We start from the raw sequence: 18,852 nt of genomic DNA on the forward strand, positions 1-18,852 counted from the left end.
GTTCCAGACCAGAGACAGGATGTGGGCGAGGAGTCGACAACGAGATAGATAAGATGGAGGCATGTTGTGTACTTCTATCATAATATAACTATTGTTGCTCTCTCTTAATGGCAGGGCTTGTACTCAGTGAGCAAATCCTCTAGCCAGAGTCCCGAAAATCCAGATATCCAGCATGGTCATGCATTTTTTTTTTAACCCCCAGCCATACTTATTTGAAAAGGCAATGGTAATTTTCTGAATATTATGCTCATCTGACAAATAGATTTCTTTACTGGTTTTTGATCTTGACAACCGAAGGCCAGATCTCTACAGCTAAACTGAAATGGAGCCTGGGACACCTTTACCTAATTTCTCTAATTTCTTCTGACTACTTGGCCAAGTTGTCTCCCTCCATCATTTTACTTAACCCTTGAAGGGCTGGCCTCAGAAATGGCTGTCACCTTGTACGTTTAATAGTTATCCTTTATCCTCCTCTTTGGTAGAGTACTGAAGCGTGTGACTATCCACCATAAGCATGTTTAGGATTTTCATGCAGGCAGGGCATGCAGTTTATTCAGATGGCATTTGTTAAGCGTTTACTGTATGCCAGGCTCTGTACTAAGCGCTGGGGTAGATACAAGCGATTCAGGTTGGACACAGTCCAGGTCCCACATGGGGCTCCCAGTCTTAATCCCCATTTTACAGATAATGTAACTGAAGCACAGAGAAGTTAAATTATTTCTCCAAAGTCACAGAGCAGACAAGTGGTGAAGTTGGAATTAATACCCTTGTTCTTTGGACTCCCAGGCCTGTGCTTTATCCACTAGGCCATTTCAGAGATAACTTTTTATCAGTAAACTAATAACTGCCCTTCTTATCCCTAACTTTTTTCCTGCCTTCATCATATTCATCTGCTGTGGTATTATAGTGCTCTGTACACTTTTAGCTCAAAAATTGGGTAAAAATGAGATTGCTTGAGGTTAGCAAATTTTATTTCCATTGACAGTGACAAGGGTAGGAGATGAAGCCTAACTTGGGCTCCTAGAGCTCAAATAGAAAAGCAGTGACTACCACGGGGTGTATTCTAAAGAAATACTTTGGCAGCCTTGGACTCTTCTACCCATCCACCTGCAGCCCTGGATTTACACTCCTATCCATCCTCCTCAGGCTGATGATCAGGAACTGGCCAAGTGAGTTGGGCCTGCTTGATTGGATTTTACTAACTGCCTGCAGGTTGTCCCAGGCTGCTTTCTGTATCCCCAAAGAGAAGGATGTGAGCAGCGTAGGTCTGAGGGAATGAAAAGGTTTGAAATAGGGTGTGGACAGGCTTTGGATCTGCAACAGGAATCATTCATTCAGTTGTATTTATTGAGTGCTTACTGTGTGCAGAGCACTGTACTAAGCACTTGGAAAGTACAGTTCGGCAACAGAGAGAGACAATCCCTACCCAACAGCGGGCTCACAGTCTAGAAGGGGGAGACAGACAACAAAACAAATTAAGTAGACAGGCATCAATACCATCAAAATAGATAAATAGAATCCTAGATACATAGACATCATTAATAAAATAAATAGAGTAATAAATATGTACAAACATATACAAGTGCTGTGGGGAGGGGAAAGGGGTAGAGCAGAGAGAGGGAGTAGGGACAATGGGGAGGGGAGGAGAAGCAGAGGGAAAGGGAGGGCATCCCTATTTAACTAACCATGAACCCATGTGTCTTGATATTTCAGTATAATCCCTTGGAATGTAAAAGACTGAGACTGATTGAGGTGATGTGCAGTTTATTAGATTGAATTTGAGTTGTTCTGTGTTAAATATGTGTAAAGCGTCTGATGTCTGCCCCCTTGGGACCTCTAGTAAAAGAAGTGTCTCTCTAAAAAATATCTAAGACTAGTTTCTTTGGCTTTTGTTGTTTTTTCTTTTTCAGGCCTGACAAAGCTGAAGTGTGTAATAGATCATGGCACTTCAATTTAGATGAGATAAAGGTATTTCTTCTTAATTTCTTTAATGGAATTCCCAACTGAGTGGTGTCAAAGTAGTCTTGCGATTAGAACAACAAATCTTTCTTTTTAGCAATTTTGAAAAAATTAAATCCTCAAGTTTAAAGATAAGTAGTACTTTCCCAAAATTCAGCTTCTGTGTAGTGTTATTTTGTGGGGGGGAGGGGTTACCTAAACCTAATTTATTTGACAGCTAATCTGTAGTGAAAAAAGACTAGTAAATATCATAAAGTAATAATAATTGTGATTTTTGTTAGGCATTTACTGCTTGCCAAGCACTGTACTAATTGCTTGGGTAAGTACAAGATAACTAGGTTGGACACAATCCCTATCCCATATTGGATTCACAGTCTAAGTGGAAGGGAGAACAGATATTGACTATACATTCTGCAGATCAGGAAGTTGAGGCTTAAAGAAGGTAAGTGACTTACCTCAGGTCACACAGCAGGCTCGTGGTGGAGCCACAATTAAAACTCAGGTTGTCTGACTCCCAGGCCTATGCTTTTTCCATTAGGCCACACTGCTTGTCATGGTAAAAGATTATTTCTCTCTATGCCCCTGCTTTTCATGTATGACAAGTTTCATCAATAAAACAGTGTTGCCTAGTGGGTAGAGCATGGCCCTGGGAGTCAGAGGATAGTGGTTCTAATTTTGGCTCTGCCACTTGTCTGCTGTATGACTTTGAGCAAGTCACTTATTTTCTCTGTGCTTCAGTTTCTTCTGTAAAATTGGGACTAGCACTGTGAGCCCTGTGTGTCCAACCTGATTTTCTTATATCTGTCCTAGCACTTAGTGAAGTTCCTCACACATAGTATTACTATTATCAAATGTCATCGAGTCATTTCCAATTCATAGCAACTCTATGAATCCATCTTCTCCAGAACATCCTTCCTTCTTCCATAATCCTTAACCTTGCTAATGGTGCATCCGTTACCATTGTTAGGGTGTCTATCCATCTAACTGCTGATCTGCCTCGTCCACATTTTCCTTGGACTTCTCCTAGTATTAGTGATTTCTCCAGAGAATTATTCCTCCTGACGATATGTCTAAAATATGCTAAATCGATTCAATTGGCTTTCCAAAGACCACATTGGCTTAATTGGTTCCAAAACCTATTTATTTGTTTTTTGGGCAGTCCATGGTATTCGTATAAGCCATCTCCAACACCACATTTCAAAAGAATTGATGCTCTTTCTATCTTGTTTTACACTGTCAAGCTTTTGGATCCATATACTGTCACTGGAAACACCATAGAATTGGCAATTTGTGTTTTTGTGGCAGTTGTTATGTTTCATGATATTTTTCCATGCTCTTCATAGCAAATCTTCTTAACATTAATCTTTGGGGTATTTCTTGACTACTAGTTCCTTTATTATTAATTATTGATTCCAGGGGAGTAAAATTATCAACTATCTCAATCTTCTCTCCATTGCACATAAGTGCCTAACAAATACCACTGTTATTATTATTATGATCATTATTGAACTAGAAGAGAGCACATCCCACACTAGATATCTCTATCCTCTCCTTCTCTGAAGGACTCCAAAACTCCAACCCTACTCTCTTTTTGATAAAGGTTCAAATGTTAACTAGAAATCTAGCTAGGAATTTGTCCCAACAAGTTGAACTCTATAGATCATTGAGCCTCACATTGTAATACTGACTCAATCTTTAAATTGAGAAATGATGTTTTATTCACGGGAGAGAGGGAAGGAGGGAGAGGGAGAGCATGGCCTGTTAATAGTTCTCAAACTGTTGTTAACATAATAATAATATTATTAATAATAAAGGTAATAACTGTAGTATTTGTTAAGCGTTTACTATGTTTCAAGCATTACACTAAACACTGAGATAGATACAAGGTAATCAGGTCCTGCATAGGGCTCACAATCCAAGTAGGAGGACAAACATGTATTGAGTCCCCATTTACAGAGAAGTTAAGTGACTTGCCCAAGGTCACACAGCAGGTCCTCTGACTCCCAGGCCTTCTCCTCTTTCCACAAGACCTCACTGCTTCTCCACATGGGTTTAAAAATATGACCATCAGTCATAATTGTTCCTTTTTCCACTTGTCAGATTATCAGTAACCTTGTTGGGAATTTTTGGAGTAAGTTAGGAGAAGTGTTAGCTGTAGGGACAGGCTTTGTTGATGTTAGCCCCTGGGTCCTGGTATGCCCCGATCAGGGAATTTTAACAGCCAGCAAAGCCTGGCCCTGCAGTACAATTTTGTTTTGCATATCAGACACCAAGGAATGTTGAAGAAATAGAAAGTGAACTCCTGCACTTCCTCTTTATAGAGCATGATTTTCATTTGTCCAGAGATTGTTGAAAAGAGATATGGATATCAGTGGAATGAAATTTAGTTTTTCATTTAAAGTCCTAAATCTGTAGGAAGAACCTAGACTGTGAATCCCATGTGGGAAACGGACGGTGTGCAACCTGATTATTTCAGAGCAGTGTAAAAAGCACTTGGGAGAGCAGAATACAACAGAGTTGACAGGCATATTACCCACAGTGAGCTTACACAATGAGTTTACACTCTAAAGGAATAAACACAAAAAACTCTGTCAATGGAATGAACGAGTCTCGTTCATGGCATTGTATCCACTTAAACTATTTCCCTACTTAACTTTGATAAGAGCTATATGGTTTATTTTTCTCTCTTCCTAACCTGCCGTGCTAAACAACTTCTACTCCAAACATCAACCAACAAACAACAGGATCTCCTACCTGACATGAAGCAATTCTGGCCTGATATAATTCATTCGTCTCCAAATCGCAGCCAATTCTGGTGAGTCTAAACTCCTAATGACTCTTTTAATTATGGTATGAAACATTGTGTGAATATAAGATAAACTGTTAAGACAGAACAGATCTGGGAGTCAGAAAGATGTGGGTTCTAATCCCAGCTCTGCTAGTTGTCTGTTGTTGGTATTTGTTAAGCGCTTACTATGTGCAGAGCACTGTTCTAAGTGCTGGGGTAAACACAGGTAAGCGCTGTTGTGTGACCTAAGGTGAGTCACTTCACGTCTCTGTGCCTCAGTTACCTCATCTGTTAAAATGGGGATCAAGATTGTGAGCCCCATGTGGGACAGACAGTGTCCAGCCCGATTTGCTTGTATCCACCGCAGCGCTTAGTATGGTGCCTGGCACATAGTAAGCACTTAACAAATACCACAATTATTATTATTATTATTATTCTCATTAACAAATAGAGAAGCAGCATTGCATAGTGGATAGGACATGAGCCTGAGAGTCAGAAGGTCTTGGGTTCTAATCCCGGCTCCACCATATGTCTGCTCTGTGACCTTGGGTAAGTCATTTCACTACTCTGGTCCTCGGTTATCTCATGTGGGTATTGAGACTGTGAGCCCCAAATGGGGCAAGAACTGTAGCCAATCTGATTTGCTTGCATGCACCCCAGTGCTTAGTACAGTGCCTGGCACATAGTAAGTGCTTAACAAATACCATCATCATTATTATTATTATTATTATTATTAATAAATACAATTAAAAAATGACATGGTCCTTGCTCAGTCTAGGTAGGGGAAGACAGTCACATACAAAAGAAACAAATCTCTTAAAGAAATGTTGGTAATAATATAATAATTTTGTGATATTTAAGTGATTACAGAACATCAAGCACTGTGCTCAATACTAGGGTAGATACAAGATCATCAAATCAGGCATAGTCCCTGTCCCACACAGGGCTCAAAGTCTAAGAGCAGTGATTTCATATTTTACAGATGAGGAAATTTAGACACCAAGAAGTTCAATTAATTGCCCAAGGTCACATAGCAGGTAAGTGGCAGAGCTGGGATTAAAACCTGGCTCTCAGCCCAGTGCTTTCTTCCACTTGAAAATAAGCAATTAAGTTGGGATTTATGACTAGAGTGGATCTTTAAAAATCTCTCCTCCTTTGAATTATAAAAAAAAGTTTGTTCAGAGGGTGGATGAAGCAGGGAATGAGGCTTTTAAAACATTTAGAACATTGGGGACTTCCGTGTTTCTGCACTTAGGATGGCAGAGAGTTAGTGTTATGGCTTGTTTGGACGTTAAGATTTGTTTAAGTTTTCCATAAAACAGAATCCCACATTAGGGAAATCTCTCAAGATAGAACTCACTGTGTCAGATAGTGTGCACAGATGTATGAACACAATAATTTCTCCTGATATGGTGTTGTGCTATATCCAAGCAGGCTCACATTTTTGGAAGAATGCTAAAATTCATGGAGAAAACACACATTCTCCCAGAACTCAGTATGTTCCCAAGTGGCTAGTACAAGTCAATGAAGAAAATAGGTGTTCAATAAATACTATTAATAAATATGAGAAGCAGTGTGGCCGAGTGGAAAGAGCACAGGCCTAGGAATCAGAGAACATACATTCTAATCCCAGCTCTGCCACCTGTCTGCTGTGTTATCATAGGCAAGTCACTTAACTCTCTGTGACTCAGTTACCTCATCTGTAAAATGGGGATTAAGACTGAGCTTTATGTGGGACGGAGACTATGTCCAACTTAATTACCTTATATCTTCTCCAGTGTTTAGTACAGTGCCTGGCACATAGTAAGTGTTTAACAAATACCATTTTAAAAAATGGGTTATTTTGTTATTCCATTTCATTCTGTGATTAAAAAAAGTGGAAAATAGGATCTTCCTTAAGAATTAGATACAGTCTCTGTCCCTCTGGCAGGGCGGGCTGGGGGAGGCCTACAGTTTAATATAAGTTGAGGAGAGGGGGCTGGAGACAGACACATCAGGAGTGATGAAGCAATAAAACACTTAAAACAACATAATACACAAAGATGGAAACAAAAATCAGGAGGATGTTGTGGCTAGAAGTGCAGGATTTCAGGATCTTCATGGCTTAGAGTCCAAAGCACAACCAGAACACCACAGTAACCAATACAGCAGCCACCAGTTTTCCTGAGTGTTTGTGGAGACCTCATGTTGCGGCTGCCCTTCTCTTTCCCACCTGGGTGACAGAAGGTAGGATGGGCTGGCTTGTCTTCGACAGCACAGAGGAAAGTTAGTTCTGGTTACTAGGTAGCAGCATATTTGGCTGTCCTGTATGGTGGACACTGAGAGTGCACAGCAGCAGCTTTTATCCCCAGCCCAGAGAGTCTGGAGCATGTCAGGAGCAGAGACCCTTGGTGTTAGAAGAGAAAGCAGCAGTTAGTTACCAGGGTGCTCTTCTTGGCTTCGGTAGAGGGGTCTGAGAGTGCGTGACAGTGGCTTTTATCCCGGCAGCCCAGAATGTACAAAGCAGGGGCTCTTGTTGGTGGGGAAAAAAGACAGTCCTTACCATAGTTGCTTTACTAAGCTGTGGGACTAAGCATATACCTTACACAAAGTTTCTAGTTTTTCTCAGGTTAGTATTTCCTCCTAAAAGAATTTCTGTGTAAAGTTTAGGAGGACTTGTGAATGGAGATAAAGCTCTTTCAAAAAAGTAATGAAATTGCTATTCTGATGCTGCTATAGTGTTTACAGTGCCTTTTCAAAACTGCCATAGGTGATGTTGAAGTTGTTGATTGGAGAATGTCCTCACATTGAATGGGCTAATGAAGTTGTTTTAGAATTAGTGGATCCTAGGTCGGGAATTGAAATTTATTTTAGAAGGAGGTTTTGAAAAATAAAATGCAATAACAGTTTCAGATAAGGATACCCCATATCTAAAGTAAAGGTAGTCCCGCTTGTTCAGAACAACCTGAATTCTAGAAAGTGAGTTACAGTGCATTAAAATGGGAATAACATGGGAAAAAAGCAGCATGTTATTTACCACTTCACTCAAAACTACAAAATAAGGAAGCTATGGTAACCACTTAATTTGAAATATCAAAATATGCATTTTAGCCTTCTTTTCTAATCAGTCATTAAAACAGTAATATTTGAACAAGGAAGATACTTAAAACAATTCAAATATAAAGGGACCCAGTGATCATTTTGTTTAGTTTTCTAACTAAAAGATCCAAATCAAAAAATGATTTAAAATGTTTATAGACTATTCATATGTAGAAGTAAATAAAGCAAGATACTTTAGTTTTCTTATTCCTTTTGCTACTTACACGTTGTTCACTCTATACTTCCAAATGCCTCTACATTAGCATCATTCAGGGCTGCTGGACAGAAGGTTCTGGTGGATTATATAAAAGCTGTTTACACATAATGCACTCTGTTTCTAAGTTGAAAACAGCTTAATCACATGAGACACATTTGCTTTTTCAGATGATTTCCTGGATTTCTTCCCAGTCCAATATTTCTTCAAAGTGACATCATTTTTAAAATGATAGTGCACAGATCTGCAGCAAAGGGTTTGGATTTGGGAGGTTTTACTTAAATTTTAAAGAATTTCCACACACAAAAGAAGCCTCTTTGTTACTAATTTTTTTTGATGTGCCAAGTTGGGAAATTCAAATAATAATGAATAATTATAGTATTGGTTAAGTGCTTACTTTGTGCCAAGCACTGTTCTAAACACTGGGATAGACACAGGGTTATCAGGTTGGACACATGTCCTGTCCCACATGGGACTCACAGTCTAGGTGGGAGGGATTAGGATTTAATCCCTATTTTACAGATGAGGAAACAGACACAGAGAAGTTAAGTGACTTGCTCAAGGTTAAATAGCAAGTAAGTGGCAGAGCTGGGATTTTTAGCCCAGGTGCCCTAACTCCCAGGCCTCTGCTCTTTACACTAGGCCACACTACTTCTCAAAATGGTATTTGTTACAGAACTCATATATTCTTGCAGATTGCATAGAAAGCAACAAAAGCTTTCTGTTAAGTCTTTGAGCCCTAAACAGCAGAAAAACTAAGCTAAACACTTGATAGAGTACAATAAAGTAGACATTATCTCTGCTCAGAAACTGTTTACTAGACTAGACTAACCCACCAACTCCCTAAAAAGGTAAAACTGCTTCATTTCAATGAAAGAGTCTTAACTGCTTTCAAAACACATCGTCCTTATCTAGCCTAGTGGAAAGAGCACAGGCTTTGGAATCAGAGGACCCAGCTACACCAGTTATCTGCTGTATAACCTTGGACAAGTTACTTAACTTCTCTGTGCCACAGACCCTCCTTTGTAAAATGGGGCTTCAATACCTGTTCTCTCTCCTACCTAGACGGTGAGCCTCATGTGGGACCTGATTATCTTATATCTAGTACAGTACTTGACTAATAGTAAGAGCTTAACAAATACCACGATTATTTTTTATATTACAAGAACACATCTATCAACTCTGCAGTTTTGTGCTCTCCCAAGTTCTTAGTACAGTGCTCTGCACATAGTGAGCGCTCAGTAAACACCGATGGTGATGATGATACTGTGTAAGTTGCTATTGATACTGGAGTATTCAGAGAAAGGCATTATGCTTTTTCTTTCTCTCATTTTTCAACCTAACATTTTTTCTTTCAATGTAAAAACCAGAAAGAAAAATTGATGCACTTCAAAAGAATTGCAGCAATTCGCACAAAAACTGGCTTCACCAATGAATTAACTTTTATTTTAATCTGTAATTCAGCATGTTGGAAGGTTGTGTTTCTTCATGAGGTAACATTTTGTTGAGCTGAAGCAATAATTAAACCTTGGATTCAAATGTGAGTGCTCCAGGCACTGCTATCACATAATTCTAAATCCATTCCAACTGTTGGCTGAATATATTCATTTGGTGTCTCTTCACAGGGAATATGGTGCTCTTTGTACCAAGATTTTAATATTGCCCTGGAAATAATCTCTCTGCCTACCACTGAGGCCAGGTGATCACATAAAAACTTGGTAATCAGGCATTAAATGTGGTTGATTAGACTGTTGAGCAGGGGGCTCTGAAGAATCACAGTGATACCTCAGAAAGCATCAAGAAGGCCTGTGAGGGCTTAAGTTTAAGTCTTACACTTTCTGATTAGTTTAAGTGATAGAATTACTGTTTGGTAGTCACATTACCACCCCCTGCCACTGGACCCCAGACAATAGAAAACTAGGGGAACAGCAGAAAACAAAAGCTCACCTAGTGTGGAAAGCTGAAATCACTCTCTCTTAATCTGGTTGGCAACTGCCTCCTCCTCTTAAACTTCTCCCCAAGAGAACAATGACCAGGATTGCCAATGTTTGGGATTATCAGGGTAATGGAAATTGCCTGGTTGATAAAGTCACAGTACAACTAATACTGTATTGAAGGCATTCACTTTCACGCCAGTTTAACTCCACAGGGAAGTGGGAACTGGGGTAAAGACTGAAAGGATGAAAATACTTTTGTAGTTGGTAAAATGACTGCCTTAATGCTTTCTGTTTTGCATTTGAAGGCTGTATCCCTAGGCAGTTAGCCTGTACCTGGCCTGTTAGAGAAAGAAAGTGATGAAATGCTCTTTTTGCTTCCATGTGAACACCTAGCAAACACTTGGTAACAATGTCCATGTACTAATAACTGTCAAATGACAGGCATCTGCTTTAGTACCATCTGGGGCTCAGCAGGAATATCTGAACATTTGAACCATGGCATTTTTATTCATCTCAGCCTACATCTGATGTAACCTGAGCTCTTAGCTATTGTGTATTAAGCACTTGAGAGAGTAGCCTATGTCAGAGTTGGTAACTATGGTCCCCTGCCTGCAAGGGACTTACCAGTTTAGAAGGAAAGACATAAAAATAAATTAAAGGTGTGTACCTACATGCTCTGGGGCTGAGGGAGGGGTGAATGTCATCAAGGACTCGAAGGGACAGTACAGAACCAAGTACAGAGGTGACAGGAGAGGGAGTATTATTGTAATTTAAGTGATTACTATGTGGCAAGCACTGAAACAATTGTTTTGAGATTCCCCTCAATTCTCTGTCCTTTTTTCAGCTTCTCATCTGGTCTTTCTACACTTCTCATGCTCTATAACAGTGTTGTTCCCCAATGCTCTAGGTTATTCCCAGGAGGGTACGAGATAAGGCAGGGTGGGGAGTGATCTACAGTATAACTTTCAGTTTCCTTTAAAACCCATCATCTTGCAGTGGATCTGGTTTTGAAACAGGAAACTAACAAATTATATTTAAATCTATGAGAGAAGCATATCCCATAATATGCTTCTTAAACAACTCCAGTGGTTGCCTATCAACCTCCGCTCCAAACAAAAACTCCTCACTCTAGGCTTCAAGGCTCTACATCATCTTGCCCCTGCCTACCTCTCCTCCCTTCTCTCTTTCTACCGCCCACCCCGCACGCTCCGCTCCTCCGCTGCCCACCTCCTCACCGTCCCTCGGTCTCGCCTATCCCGCCGTCGACCCCTGGGCCACGTCCTCCCGCGGTCCCGGAATGCCCTCCCTCCTCACCTCCGCCAAACTGATTCTCTTCCCCTCTTCAAAACCCTACTTAAAACTCACCTCCTCCAAGAGGCCTTCCCAGACTGAGCTCCTCTTCTCCCTCTACTCCTTCTACCACCCCCCCTTCACCTCTCCGCAGCTAAACCCTCTTTTCCCCCTTTCCCTCTGCTCCTCCCCCTCTCCCTTCCCATCCCCTCAGCACTGTACTCGTCCGCTCAACTGTATATATTTCCATTACCCTATTTATTTTGTTAATGAAATGTACATCGCCTTGATTCTATTTAGTTGCCATTGTTTTTACGAGATGTTCTTCCCCTTGACTCTATTTATTGCCATTGTTCTTGTCTGTCCGTCCCCCCGATTAAACTGTAAGCCCGTCAAATGGCAGGGACTGTCTCTATCTGTTGCCGACTTGTTCATTCCAAGCGCTTAGTACAGTGCTCTGCACATAGTAAGTGCTCAATAAATACTATTGAATGAATGGTTCATGATGCACCCATGTTTTTGAGGAACATATAATGGATGTATTTTGGGGTACACCTCTTCCTGACCCTGCTTCCCCATTCTGGCTTCCACTCTCTTTCACTCCAAAGAAAGTGCCCTCTCTAAGGTCACCAATGACCTTCTTGCCAAATTCAGTAGCCTCTGTTCCGTCCTTTTTCCTTGACATTTCAGCTGTTTTCGACACTGTGGACTACCCCTTCTCCTGGAAATGTTATCTAACCTTGGCTTCCCTGACACTGACCTCTCCTGGTTCTCCACCCGCTCCACCTCTGCCTCCCACCCTTCATATGTGGAAGTACCTCAAGATTCAATTCTGAGTCCCCCATCTAAATTAACTCCCTTGGAAATTTCATTTGCTCCCATAGCTTCAACTACCCACTTCATCCAGATGATTCCCAAATCTGTCTCCCCAGCCCTGTCCTTTCTCCTTCTCTGTAGTCTCGCATTTTCTCCTACCTTTCAAACATCTCAACGTGGATGTCCTGCTGACAACTCAAACTTAACATGTCCAAAACAGAAATCCCCATTGTCCCACCTAAGCTCATTTCTTCCCCATCACTGTAGACAGCACCATTCCCCTGTGTTGTTCAAATCTGTAACCTTGGCATTATCCTCAAATCATCGGTCTCATTCAACCCATATATTCAATCTCTCATCAAATCCTGTGTGTTCTAAATTCAAAACATTGCTAAAATCCACCCTTTCCTCTCCATCCAAACTGCTCCTATGCTGATCCAAGCATTCCATCTTATACTGCATCAGTCTTCACTAGCCTCCCAGCCTCCTTGTCTCTACTCATTCCTTACTTCACTCTGCTGCCGAGATCACTATTCTAAAAAAACATTAAGTCCACATCCCTCAAGAACCTCCAGTGTCTCACCTACCTCTGCATCAAGCAGATACTCATTACCATCAGCTTTAAGGCACTCAATCAACTTTCCCCTTCCTACCTTAAGTCACTGATTTTGTACTACATCCCAGTCTGCACACTTTGCTTCTCCTATGTCAAGTTACTCACTGTACCTTGAGCTAGTCTATTTTGCTACCTAACCCTTTTCCATGTCCTCCCTGTGGCCTAGAACTCTTTCCCCCTTCATAATCAAAGACCACCCCTTTCTGCATCTTTAAAGCCTTGTGAAAATCAGATCTCTAAGAGGCCTTCCCCAACTAACCCTTTATTTCCCCTACTCCCTCTCCCTTCTGTGTTGTCTATGCACTTGGATCGGTTTCTCATAAGCACTTGATATTCTTCCCACCCACAGCTCCATAGAACTTATGTAAATATCTGTAATTTATTTTAATGTGTATCTTGCAATGTCTATCTTTTTGCCGAATTGTACATACCAAGCGCTTAGAACAGTGTTCTGCACTCAGTAAGCACTCAGTAAACACAATTGAATGAATAAATGAAATTACCCCCTTTAGAATATAAGATTCTTGTGGGAAGGAAACATCTACCTACTCTGTTGTATTGTACTCGCTTAAATGTTAAACTCAGCACACAGTAAGTACTCAAATACTGTTTATTGCTGTAAATGGAAAGTAACCTAGGTGGATGTTTCAATCTCAATTTCATGCTGTTTGATCTCTTAGACTCTGATTTTTTTGTTTCACACCAGGAAGCATGAATGGGAGAAGCATGGGACTTGTGCAGCCCAGCTAGACATTCTGAATTCTCAGAAAAAGTACTTTGGCAAAAGTCTGGATCTCTATAAAAAAATTGACTTGAACAGGTGTGTTTTGTATCCATTGGTTTTGGTGTCACTGAGTGGATTTTTGGGCCATTGAATATATTTCTCATGGCCCTATTACTGATTTCTCTACTCTTTGAAAATACAAAGTGTAATTTCCTGCTAGGTTTCACTTTGAAGCCAAATTCAACAAACTAAACCTGCCTGTTACACTTAAGTGAAGTCAAGAAAGGGAACTCTAGCAGTATATTTAGCAGTTTCAGATCACGTGACACCTTCAGTAGGTTGTTCCAGTGTTATATCAACTAACTTTGGTATTTACTCTTTGACCTGTATTGCAAGATACTTTGGTCTATTCATTAGGACTTTGTGGAACATCCACTCCAAATAGAGGGTTTTTCCAATTCACCAATTACTTGCTGAGGAATGAGTTGAACAGATAATCACCATTTAAGGTATTTGAAACCTAAATCAAAGTCCTCTAAGGTAAATAATTGGGAAAGGGTGAGGAATTTGTATTCTCTGATTTAAATTCCTTTTCTATTCAGAGAGTAAAGATTGCATTGGGAGAAACATTCATTAGACTAAATTTTATGAATTAGAGTTGGTGAATCAAAAGTTACTGAGAAAATTGGAAGGTGGGGACACAAACTACATTTTGTAGTTCTTCACATAGGTTGGGTGATTAGGTTGGGGGGTGACCTTGAGCTTAGCAAAGGGAAGAGGGGCAACTTTAACTTCAAATCTCTGCAACCAGCAGCCAAAATCCAGAGGCTGCCATCTACTTCTAGCCTGCTGTCTCTGTATCACTGTGTCTTTTGTTCATGTGGATGTCACAGCCTTTGTCTGAAAATGGCAGCCTCATACATTATATCAGATGGAAGTTCCCTGAGTTGGGGATCTTACCCTGTCGTCCAAAATTGGCCTGTGTCAAGTTGTGTAAGTCTTGCTTTTGGCTGTGTGGCTGGAGGAGACAAGACCACCTATGATGGTACAACAGAAGGAAAGGTCTTATTAAAATTCTGTGTAAAACAAACCTTTATTTTTAAATGCACCTGCTGTGGACTGGGTGTCGTCCTCATTTTGTATGAAACTTGACTGGAGTTAGTCATCATCATGAAGATGTGTGTTTTTTGGTTTCAGTGTCCTCTTGAAATTTGGGATAGAGCCATCTAACACCTACCAGGTAAGATTTTCACTTTTTCTGCTTCCTTAGCAAAGTTTTTATCAAAGATGAAGCCCTAGCCACACAAATAAACTACTTAAGGTAACAACACAAATGCTACTCTGAAATTATACAGCCAGAAGCTTCCCTCTGCTCTTATTGAAATTATAAGTTCTTTGGACCAGGTTTGCTCTGAAATTGCTGATTAGTGGAAATGACTAAAATAAAAATGATTACATTCTGGTATCTCCAGTGCAAGTGGAAATGAACAATTTATTTCAGTTTCAGACAACTCTGATTGGAAGAGACCAACATGGAATGAGTTTCTTATTGTAGCTTTCTTCCTGCTGGCTTCCATCCAGTTATTCTCATTGCCATTAGAGACAGAAACACCCTGGATGGAAGAGTAGTTCCACTTTGTAGCCCCAAAAGGATAGTGATAATTGCATCAATCAATCAGTGTAATTTATTGAATACTTATGGTGTGCAGAGCACTTAGCTAAATGTTTGGGGAGTACAATTCAACAGAGTTGGTAGACATGTTCCCTGCCTACAAGGAGTTTATAGTGCAGAGGGGCAAACAGACATTCAGAGAAATTTCGGATATGTATATAAGTGCTGTGCTGCTAAAGGTGGAGCGAATAAAGGATACATATCCAAGTGCCAAGGCAGTACAGAAGGGAGTGGGAGAAGAGGAAATGAGGCCAAGTGGGGGAAAGCATCTTGGAGATGTGATTTGAATCGGGCTTTGAAGGTGAAGAGAGTGATCATATGTTGGATACGAACATCCTTCCTGTCTCTCAAGCCCTTAACCTTGGCTTTATCCTTGACTGATCTCTGTCATTCAACCCACACATTCAATCCATCACTAAATCATGTCAGTCCCATTTTCTCAACGTCGCTAAAATCTGCCCTTTCCTCTCCATCCAAAGTGCTACCATGTTAATACAGTCACTCATCTTATCCTGCCTGGATTACATCAGCCTCCTTGCTGATCTTCCAGCCTCCTGCCTCTCCCTACTCCAGGCAGTACTGCACTCTGCTGCCCAGATCATTTTCTGCTCCTCACCACTGTCTTTAAAGCACTCCACCAACTTACCCCCCTCCTATCTCACCTCTCTCCTTCTACAGCCCACACACTTTACTCCTCTGGTGTAGCGTGGCTCAGTGGAAAGAGCCTGGACTTGGGAGTCAGAGGTCATGGGTCTAATCCTGGCTACGCTGCTTGTCAGCTGTGTGACCTTGGGCAAGTCACTTTACTTCTCTGTGCCTCAGTTAGCTCATCTGTAAAATGAGGATGAAGACTGTGAGCCCTACGTGGGACAACCTGATTACCCTGTAACTGACCCAAAGCTTAGAACAGTGCTTGGCACATAGAAAGCACTTAAATACCAACATTATTATTATTATTACTAATCTTTTCATTGTGCCTCGATCTCGCCTATTTAGCTGCTGACTCCTCGCCCATGTCCTGACTCTGGCCTGGAACGCCTTCCCTCTTCAAATCCTAAAGATAATTGCTCTCCCCCCGCCCCACACTTCCAAGCCTTATTGAAGGCACATCTCCTCCAAGAGGCCTTCCTAGACTCAGCCCTACATTTCCTCATCTCCCACTCCCTTCTTTATCACAATGACTTGCTCCCTTTGCTCTCCCCCATCCCAGCCCCACAGCACTCATGTACATATTTGTAATTTTATTTGTTTGTATTGATGTTTTGTATTGATGTCTGTCTCCCCCTTCTAGACTATAAGCATGTTGTGGACAGGGAATGTGTCTATTATTTTGTTGTACTCTCCAAAACACTTACAGTAAGCACTCAATGAATGAATATGAAGGGGATTCTAGGCCAGAGGCAGGACATGGATAAGGGCTCTGTGATGAGAAGACAAGACAAGGTACAGTGAGTAAGTTGGTGTTCGTGGAGCTAAGTGTGTGGGCTAGGTTGTAATAAGAAATCATCAGGGTAAGATAGGAGGGGGCAAGGTGATCCAGTGCTTTAAAGCCAATGGTAAGGAGTTAATCACCCACTTAACTTTGTCAGGTGGGTTGGCACCAATTGCCCATATTGAGTAAGGTGTAAGAGTGGCTATTCACAAAAACTTTTTTTTGTCAAGGCGACCAGAAGAATGACGGATCCTCTGAGGTTCCTCACAGAAGATGGGAGATGGATGCAGGGAGTTGGGAGACAGATGATGATAGGCGAACCACGATGAGATGGAGGGGTAGGAGGGCAAATGGGAAAGAAAACTGAAGCTAGGGATGTCCTTAGGGGAAACAGTTCCAGGAACTAGCAGAATAGTATGAGTCCCTCCCTATCTACAGAAGGGAGCACCAGCTTCTTGCCAACATCCAGCCTCTGGCCTGGAGCGCCCTCCCTCCTCAAATCCAATAGACAGTTATTCTCCCCCACTCCTCCCTCCCTTCAAAGTCATAGTGAAGGCACATCTCTCCAAGGGGCCTTCCTTAACTAAACCCTCCTTTCCTCTTCTCTCTCTCCCTTCTGCATCACCCTGACTTGCTTCCTTCATTCATCCTTCCCCCTAGGCCCACAGTATTTATGTACATATCTGCAATTTATTTATTGGGAAATAGAATGGCTTATACCAGAGAGATGCTTTTTTTTTCAAATGGTGTTTGTTAAGCACTTACACTTTGTATGTGCTAAGCACTGTACTAAGTGCTGTAGTAGATACAAGCTAATAAGGTAGGATACAGTCCATGTCCCACATGGAGCTCACAGTCTCTTATTCCCTATTTTACTGATGAGGTAATTTAGTTGTAGAGAGGTTCACACAGCAGTGGATTAGAGCACGGGCCAGGGAGTTCCAAAGTCATGGATTCTAATCCTGGCTCTGCCACTTGTCTGCTGTGTGACCTTGGGCAAGTCACTTCACTTCTCTCTGTCTCAGTTCACTCATATGTAAAATGGAATTGAGACTGTGAGCCCCACATGGGACAGGGACTGGGTTCAACCCTATTTGCTTCTACACACTCCAGCACTTAGTACAGTGACTGGCACATAGTAAGTGTTTAACAAATACTACAATTATTATTATTATTATTATTATTATTAATGTCTCTCTCCTCCTCTAGATGTTAAACTCGTGGGCAGGGAATGTGTTTATTACATTGTTATATTGTACTCTCCCAAGCGTTTAATACAGTCCTATGCACACAGTAAGCACTCAGTAAATACGACTGACTGACTACTGCTACTCTCTGTCCCCAACTATATGGGAGGCATCCAGTATTTCACCCACTAGTAGAGGCCAGGGGGCCTGGGAAAATTGCCCCAATTAAGCCTAGGGACAAAACATTCCCATTTGTCACTTATTCCAGAGAGTTGCCTTTTTTTTAAATGGTATTTGTTAAGTGCTTACTATATATGTGCCAGGCACTGTACTAAGTGCCTGAGTTCTTTTTCCCTTCCCAGGCCCACCTGGGAAAGGACAAGCCTGGTGGTGGGTGCTGAGGAACTAACTGCCTATGCTGGGGCAGGGAAGGGGATTGTCTAGGCCTAGCATGACCTCTGACTTGTCACCTACCTCTTCTGCTTCTGGAATTTGGTGGCTGCTCTCACTTGGCATGACAGTACTGTGGCTCCTGAACTGGGCGGGATGAAGAAAAGTGTCTGGGTCTCAATGCTCAGAGGAACTGTGCAATAGCAATGACAAGCATGGTCTGGCTATCAACGCTGGATGTAGTTACTGTCGAGATCCAGCTGTTGGCAACATCATGGCCCCAACTGATGCCTGCTGAAACTCATTATAACCTCCAGGTGTTTGATTAACTTAATTTTAGATTTCAGACATCAAGAAAACCCTTTGCAGCTGGTATGGAGTAATACCAAAAATCCAGTGCCTTCCACCAGAGCAGGTAATTATATTTTTCCTCTGTTCCTGTATTTATCCTTGCCTCCTTTAAAAAAAAATGGTATTTGATAAGCTCTTGCTCTGTGCCAGGAACTGTATTAGGCACCCCACTTCGGTCTATACTTCACTCTGCTGCCCGGATTATCTTTCTGTAGAAACGCTGTGGGCACATTACCCCACCTCAATAATTTCCAGTAGTTGCCTATTCACCTTCATATCAAGCAAAAACTCCTCACTATTGGCTTCAAAGCTGTCCATCACCATGCCCCCTCTTACCTCACCTCCTTTCTCTCCTTCTACAGCCCAGCCCGCACACTCCACTCCTCTGCCACTAACCT

General features: G+C 41.5%; 1 protein-coding gene across 5 annotated transcripts in view; it reads left to right on the forward strand.

Annotated features, from left to right (window-relative positions):
* The window catches only part of RNASET2 (ribonuclease T2), a 38,227-nt gene that overhangs the window by 17,427 nt on the left and 1,948 nt on the right, over positions 1-18,852 (forward strand). For 4 of the 5 annotated variants that reach the window (XM_029049141.1, XM_029049140.2, XM_029049139.2 and 1 more), the window contains exons 5-9: positions 1,911-1,968; positions 4,704-4,774; positions 13,405-13,518; positions 14,620-14,662; positions 18,444-18,518. In XM_029049141.1, the coding sequence (XP_028904974.1) occupies positions 1,911-1,968; positions 4,704-4,774; positions 13,405-13,518; positions 14,620-14,662; positions 18,444-18,518 (361 nt within the window). The remainder of the gene's footprint in view (positions 1-1,910; positions 1,969-4,703; positions 4,775-13,404; positions 13,519-14,619; positions 14,663-18,443; positions 18,519-18,852) is intronic. The other variant, XM_029049144.2, reaches the window with a different exon arrangement.

The sequence above is a fragment of the Ornithorhynchus anatinus genome, chromosome 21 (assembly GCF_004115215.2).
Source record: "Ornithorhynchus anatinus isolate Pmale09 chromosome 21, mOrnAna1.pri.v4, whole genome shotgun sequence".
NCBI classification, from domain to species: Eukaryota; Metazoa; Chordata; class Mammalia; order Monotremata; family Ornithorhynchidae; genus Ornithorhynchus; species Ornithorhynchus anatinus.